This window comes from Molossus molossus, unplaced genomic scaffold (assembly GCF_014108415.1).
Source record: "Molossus molossus isolate mMolMol1 unplaced genomic scaffold, mMolMol1.p scaffold_m16_p_3, whole genome shotgun sequence".
Classification (NCBI taxonomy): Eukaryota; Metazoa; Chordata; class Mammalia; order Chiroptera; family Molossidae; genus Molossus; species Molossus molossus.
Window position 1 is genome coordinate 88,773,411 of NW_023425366.1, and position 8,494 is coordinate 88,781,904.

The following is an 8,494-nucleotide window of genomic DNA, read 5'->3' on the forward strand; positions in this document are numbered from 1 at the left end:
AAAAAAGAAATAAGAACATATTGTCAAAGCCACAGAGCTTCACGTCATCCCTATGGTAAACCAAATAGAGCATATTTTTTTCACCAACAGCTGCTACGTTTTAGAGAAACCCATTTTGTTATGAAATATATAGTAGTAAAATAAAGTTCCTTCCCACACCCCATTGCAGAGAGCAAAATAAGTCAAAACCTGATGCTTGGAGATATATAGAGTTCATACTTACCTTCTTTATCACTAGTTCATTGAATATCATTTTATTTTTATCCAAGTCCCAATTCAACTCAATCTCTGAAAACTGCTTAAAGCTACAGTTCTTTTTGCAAAATGATTTTTCCGCAGATTCCAGTCTATGGAAATTCTTCAGGTTTTACATTTTGAGCCTCTCCTTTTTACATCTTATCATCACGAGTACTTGTAGCACTTTTACGGAAGGAGAACTCTGTGTCTGCCAAACGTTGCCTTCAAAGTAGATTTTCATAAAGGTGTGTCCTCAGTCAAGTGAAGCATGATTACCACTCTCAGCTCCCAGAGAAGGTAAGTGGGTACCACAGAGGGAAGAGGAGGGACAGTTCAAGTTCATGCAATAAGGATTAAACAAATTTTCCTCTTAACCTGGTACTATTCTCTTCCAATCATACAGAATTTTATATGCATCATATTCAAAGTGGAAAAATAGCAAAGACAAGAACATCTGACTTGTCTTATTTAGCTGGTTAAGACTTTCTACTACTGTTAACACATGGCAGTATGGAAACCTCGATTTGAAAGCAAGATTATTACTGGTATAAAATTGACCCAAAAACTTCAATCAATTACAGCGGTTATATCTTTTCTTTCAAAGATTCAGAAGATGCACTCCTAAGTAATGAGAGGGTATCTCTGATTATTTGGCCCCTCATGTACTCCCGAAGTGAGCTGCTAAACCTAGAGTTATTTATTCTTCTAGGGGATGAACATATAGGTGTACTGGGAATGAGAAAATATCCACCTTTCCTCTACTTCAAACCATTCATTCTTCCTAACCCCAAAAGATCAGAATCGAGTGTATTTTCTGGACCAGCTTCAGGACTAGGCCTAGAACTTAGTACACTCCCATCCACTGAGAGTAATTCATTAAGCAGCTTCCACAGTTGAAGATAAAATGTGAATGCAGATTGAGTGAACATGTCCAGACCGTCCGTACTGCAGGGTAAGCAGAATAAGACTTCCAAGCACAAATAAAAAGCAATTGTGGACTAGCAAAACATTCTTCTTAAACTGTACAAGTGCAATTTAATATTTTAACGAGACCTGAAATTGGTTCAACCTGGTCATTCTAGGCAGAAATGGGATTAGTCCTTTCTTCTTTTTAAATGAATTACATAAACACTCAGAAATTGATTGAAGTTACAAATCAAGCTTCTGGAAAGAAAACAAACAAGCCACTGTGAAGATGCCGTATTAAAGGGACAGCCAAGTTACCTGGTTCTAGTCTGGCCCTTTGATTCATACTATTGACCAGCTGCCAAGACTCTCCCTGGAGGACAGCCATTTAGGCTGCTGGCTAAATGGCACAATTTACAATATAAACAGCCTTTTTTACATATTTCTTCCCTACCTCTTTAACAACCCTAGAGTGTTAACATTATTAAGAAATAAGAAAAATTAAAAAAAAGGAAATGTTAAAAATCAGTATGCTTTCTCGACAAAGATCATTTATATTTCATTCAAGTAAGCAGATTTGCAAGGGGAAAAAACTAGATTTTTTTTCCTACATTTGTATTAAATAAAATGTGTCACACAAATTTACCCATCTATGATTAGGTGTTACTGTTTCCTTTAAAAATAAGTATTTACTAGCTGAAGTTCATAAACCACATTCATGTCTAGGCAAAAATTTAGGTGTGTGCTCTAATTCTGACAGTGGCACCAGACAACCATCCAAAGCCAAAGCTTGGAAGGCCCTTTCTTTTCCTTGTGGAGTATTCTTTTTATTATTATTTATTTATTAATTATAGTTGACTTACAATATTCTATTAGTTTCGGGTATACAACATAGTGTTTAGATATTTACATACTCCCCCCCCCCAAGATTTTTTAATTTGTCTTTATTGTGGAAAGTATTACAGATGCCCCCTCTTTTTTCGGCCATTGACCCCTCCTCCCTGCTGCCACTCCCACCCCCCTGCCTTCACTGCACTATTGTCTGTGTCCATCGGTTATACACATATGCATATAAGCTCTTTAGTTTATCTCTCCTCTTCCCCCTCCCCCTTCCCTCTGAGGTTCCTCAGTCTGTTCCCTGCTTCCATGTCTCTGCATCTATTTTGTCCGTCAGTTTATTTTGTTCATTAGATTCAGGAACATAAGAAAAATTTTTATTTTTGTTTTTTTAATAAAGTTTATTTGGGTGACATTGATTAATAAGATTACACAGGTTTCAAGTGTACAATTCTATGATTGTAACCTCAATTCTAACCTCAGCGCTCCTTCCATTACCACTGGAGTTATGCTCATTCAGACCCCTCTCAGGCCCAGTGTGTGCATTGCACACATTCCTGAGAGTGATCTTTCCATGCCCTGCTTCTGGTTATGTCCCCTACTCAAATGGCTTCAACAGTTTCTGAAAGCCTATAAAATAAAGTCTAACTATATTGGTAAGTATTCAAGGAAGGCATTCAAGCTCATATTCTGATCTGAACCCACCAGTTCCCATACTTTTTGCCATCACTCCCTTTCAAATCATGCCATGATACAAAGCATCACAAGGCCCTCTTGGATCTGTCCTGCCAAGTCCACTGTATCTACCACCTGAGATGCTTCTCTTTGTGTGGTCAGCTTTCTCAATGATGCCATCAACAAATCCCTTGCAATTCTTTGCCACCTGTCCTCCTTCAGGTCTCTGTTGAGAGTCTGTCTCCTCAAGAAAGTCTTTGTTGAAAATCAGAATAGGTTAGCTCCACTGTTTCACACGCTCCTGAAATACATATTTCTCCTTTGTAGTGCTCACAGCATACATGATTAATTAATTATTTGCATAATTACTTGTGTAATTCTGTTTATGCTACAAGACAGCAAGCACCATGAAGGCAAAACCTGGGGGTACAGCACTCATTCCCCCTTCTTACCCTGTATGTGTAACTTTTCTGTTCCTAGAGTAGTGCTCAAACAAGATGTGCACTGCAGTGATGTGCCATTATGATGTGTGTATGCATCTTTTCTGTAGCCTTCTTGCTTTATTCACCTTTGTCTCCCTGATAGCACCTTGCACAAATATGTGCCGCTAGTGTTCAGTTTGTTTAGCGCTAAAATCATTGGACAAATGTTTTTTCACAGTGTAGAACCCAAACATAGAAACTGACCTTCGGCAGATTGGGAGTATTAGCTCTGACTTCCAATAATCAGTATAAATTTTTGTTTAAGTGAGAATAAATGAAGTTCACATTTTCTGCAATTTTACTAAAGTGAAGATCTTAAACCCTTAACCTCTCTAATCACTTCAAAATAAATTCATTTTTATGTTTATTGTGTTTACCCTGCATATTGAGTTTATTTTACATTTGTATAGTTCAAATTCCTTACAAAGTCTATTAAACTCTCTCCTTTTCTCATGTATATGTACTAGACTTCACAGAGAAATATATTAGTTGCTAAAAGACCAAATGTTTTCAGCAACATGAAATATTTGCTAGGTCTGTGGGTCTCCCCATGTCAAGTCCATCTAACCAGCTTTTCTTGAGGTTCAACAGTTTGTCAAAAGTTCTAGAATTTCCACAGTAGTTCTAGAATTTCTAAATGGAAATAGAGCAATGTGGTTGAGTATCGCTAGGGGACTTGTCTTGAAGGTGTAATTTCATAATAGCTATTTATCCAAACTCTATGTGCATTTGGGGTGGCACCATAGGCCAGGTCAAGAAAAACCTAACATTACTGTAATTAGAGACCATTTTTTTATGTTGCTTTAAAAAAAAAAAATTAGGCAACAATTTTTCTTCCCCTAAATATTATTGAAGAATAATTGACAAATATAATATTATTTAAAGTGGACAGTAAAAATTTATATATATGAATAATTACCAAGATCAAGACAATTAACACATCCATCACCTCACATAGTTAACCTTTTTTGTGTGGTAAGAATGCTTAAGGTCTACTCTCAGCAACTTTCAAATATACAATACCATTTTATAAATTATAGTCACCATGCTGTACGTTAGATCTTCAGAACTTATTCTTCTTATAACTAAAAGTTTGTATCCTTTGCCTTACATCATTTCCCTTCTTTCCCAGCCTCTGGCAACCACCACTCTATTCTCTATTTCTATGAAACCAACTTTTTTTTAAGATTACATATATAAGTGATAGTATACAGTATTTGTCTTTGTCTGGCTTATTTCACTTGGTATAATGTCTTCCATGTGTCAAATGATGGAAGGATTTCTTCTTTTTATAGCTTAATAAAATTCACACACACACACACACACACACACACACACACACAGTAGTCCCCCTTGATCCACAAGGGATATATACATAGTCACCAGTGGATGCCAGAAACCAAGGAGAGTGGCAAACCCTATATATACCATGTTTTTCCTATACATACCTACGTATGGTAAAGTCTAATCTATAAATTAGGCACCAAAAGAGATGAACAGCAACAATAATAAAATAGAACAATTATAACAATATACTGTAATAAAAGTTATGTGAATGTAGTCTCTCTCTGTTCTCCTCGATAAATGATCTGATAAAGGATGGGTAATGTATACAGCTCTGATCCACTGAACAAAGGAAGTGGAATGACTCAAGATTTCATCATGCTACTCAGAACCATGCACAATTTAAAATGTATGAATTGTTTATTTCTGGAACTTTCTATTTAATATTTTCAGACTGTGGTTGACCTCAGGTAACTGAAACCACAGAGAAGGTAGACAGTTCTTTATCCATTCATCCTCAAGAGATATTTAGATTGTATCTATATTTTGACTATTGTGAATATGGTCAAAGAACTATATTAAAATACATTAAATGACCTATAGTCAATGAGCTATTGTGAATGCTGAAATAAACATGGGTATTCCATATTTTTGTCAAGATACTGAATTAATTTCCTTGAGAGGCAGTCATTCTTCATTCTTCCACAGTCAACAACTCTGTAAAGGGACTAGTGTATTTACTAATAAGGAACTTGAAACTCTATTACCATGGGTGAAAATATTAAGTTATACAAAGCTCAAGTTTTAAAATAATTTTCATGAATAATTGTTGGAGTACCATCCACATGTGAAACAGAATCTACTGTAGATGAAATCTCATGATTACTATCTATGACTAATGAATGAAAATCTACTTCTTTAATTTGGAGAAACAGTGCTTTCCTGATCCATATCAATAAGTATTACATAGTGAATCATCTTATAAAATATAAATTTCTCTCGTTCCTAACCATCTAATTAAAAACCTTTGTAAGACAAAAAGCAATTTTAGCCAGTGCTGTTTGCAGGTACTACAACTGCTGAGCCAAATTAAAGCGGGGAGAGAAGGGAGAGCTGAGCAGGGATACAACACATGTCCTGCCCACAGTGATTATCTCTCTGTTCCTTCCATCCTTCACCTGTCTCCACAACCAGGTTGCTTAAACAGTGTTTCTCAAGTATGGTATGTGAGTTCTGAAAGTCAAGATAAAAATGTAAGTGATGTTTTTATTTTGATAATTATATAAAGTTTTATATATAAGCATATTCTGTATATCTGCCTTTCACTTGGAGTGCAGCTTCATCATTTCACTACCTGTTGCATTTGTCTGTACCCACATTGCAACCAAATGGTTCACTTTATTTGTTGAGGCTAACAACAAAAACACAGATGTGAACTTAATATACAAACAATATTTTCATGCCAAATGAAAGTTAGATAGATATCACTGAATGCTCTCAAAGCAATGGTTATGAATCTGTTTAAACACAGAAAAGTGGAGGAAATTTTGAGTTGTCCCTGAGCATATGGTGGTATAGGCATGCCAAAGTTAAAAGACCTGCTTTGTAGCAGCTGGTTTCATATTTATATTTTGAGCAATGATTCAGTTTCAGCAAACAACATCATCCATCACAGTAAAGCAATGTTTTAAAATAAAATTTTATGTTCTTCTTTAGCTTTGTTTGCATCTAATTGGTAATATTATTTTGGAGCTTATGGCAGGGACAGCTGTATGATGATTATGGGGTACTACTTCTCCACCCCTGCTACCAGTTCACAGCACCACTGGGCAGGACAAGAGAAACACACTATTTCTGAACTAGTACATGTAATTTTTCACGGTGTTTTAACCCAGGAAACAAAAATTAGTCATCATTTTTCTATTCTTCCCCATTCAACAACCTTATAAAAGGAGATAGTATATGTATTAATAAGTACAAAATTCTTGAACTTTAAAAATAATAAAAATGATGAACAAAATAATTTTAAACTACCTTGAGGAGGTTTGTGATCATTCTTTTTTGTTTAAAAGAGGCTATGGATTTCTCAACTTTAAGCAACACTGTTCCTAACTGCCCAGTATCTTTTAATCTGTCCTTAGTAGCATCCCACTTTTCCCTTGGAAAACCATTCTTCTGTTGCACATGGTTCTAGTAGAACTACAAAGCATGCTTCTTCTTCCTTCCTCCAAGTTATGAGCACATGACTCATTAGAAAAATCAGATTTTCTTTCACAGGAATTTGGATACAGGGTAGAGACACAAAGATAGAAGACAAATAAAACTGAGGTATTTCCAAGGAAAATGACTGAGTCTTCACTACTGAGATCTCTGAAGTAACAGATTTCTGTTCTTTCCTGAATCCTTGAATCATTTTATATTATAAGCAATACATTATCCTTTCTATAAATTTTTTGCATATGTTAATCAAAGTCAGTTTCTATTGGTCATCACCAAGAATCCTAACTGATGCACTAATCTAAACAAAACCAATCAAAATCATAAACATCAAAGACCAAAAAGTACTTAAGAGTTTAGAAGAGGTTAGAAAAGAAGCAGGACTATAAATATCCTTTTTTTCTTTCTTTGACTGATGTTGGATTCACTTATTAATATTTTTAAATTGTCATTTATTCAACTCTATCATATATTACACGTGACTAGTTCCTTGAAAGCATGAATTAAATCTTATTCATGTGGTATCTCTACAATCTCACAAAATGTTTGGCACACATAATAGGCAGTCAAATATGTTTTGAACTAATGAAAGTTTCAAAAACATAATAATCACTAAGTCAACAAAGTTTTTGTAATTCATGGAGTTTCTCTCTTTTTTATTGTTTAAACTATTACAGATGTTCCATTCTCCACCCCTCTTTGCCCACCTCTACCCAGCTCTCGCCCTCTACCCCCAAGCCCCAGAACAACATCACACTGTTGTCTGTGTCTATGGGTTATTTATGTATGTTATTTGGATAATCTCTTCACCTTCTTTTATCCCGTCCCCCCACCCCTCCCCTCTAAGTTCTGTCAGTCTGTTCCATGTGTCCATGCCTCTGTTTCTATTTTGTTAATCAGTTTATTTTGTTCATTAGATTCCACATATAAGTGAGATCACAACGTATTTGTCTTTTTTCTTGGGCTGGCTTATTCATTTAGCATAACAATCTCTAAGTGCATCCATGCTATTGCAAAAGGTAAGAGTTCCTTCTTTTTTATGGCTGTGTAGTAGTCCATTGTGTAAATGTACCAAAGCTTTTTTATCCTTTCAGATTTTGAAGAATGATCTTTAGGAAGGTCATTATTACTGTCATGAACATCATTTGCTTGCTACAGTAAGCTCCTTTAAGTCATAAAACCATTTTTGCTTTTGTATCTCCAGAGCCCTAAGTGCCTGGCGTTAAGTTGACACTCAGTAACTACTTGTTTAGTAAATTAATATATACTGAAATTAGATAGATCATTCTAGAACTTGCATGATATAAATTAAGTGTAACTTGAATTTGAAGACACTTTTTATGTGTCTTCACTTAAGTCATATCTAATGTTCTGCCCAAACTCTCTGTGTTATTTAACAAATATCCTCCTTAAGGCTATCAAGTATATCATACAGTAGCACCAGTTCTTCAAATCTCTAATAATATACTAGGTCTGTTTAGGTCTAAGGAAAAAACCATGGAACATTGAATATAAATTTAATTGGTAGCACCGACTCTCTCAGGAGTACGAGCATTATTAACATCATTATTAAGATATCCTGAAGTGCCCCTAAACACATCCCTCCGCTTCCTTCTCTCTCTTTCTCTGCCATCGTAGTGCATGTGGTTGATTCTCTTTCACCATGTCTTCTCACAAGACTTTCAGGAACAAAAGTTTCCTGGCCAAGAAACAAAAGCAGAATCGGCCCATTCCCCAATGTATTCGGATGAAAACTGGTAATAAAATCAGGTACAACTCCAAGAGGAGACATTGGAGAAGAACCAAACTGGGTCTATAAGGAATCACACATGAGAGATGGCTCACACATTTATGCT

General features: G+C 35.5%; 1 protein-coding gene across 1 annotated transcript; it reads left to right on the forward strand.

The window, feature by feature from the left end:
• The first annotated feature begins 8,301 nt into the window (after positions 1-8,301).
• On the forward strand, positions 8,302-8,494 carry LOC118642785 (60S ribosomal protein L39-like). The gene has a single exon (XM_036280726.1). It carries the CDS (start codon positions 8,302-8,304, stop codon positions 8,455-8,457), a length of 156 nt encoding a protein of 51 aa, XP_036136619.1. The 3' UTR covers positions 8,458-8,494.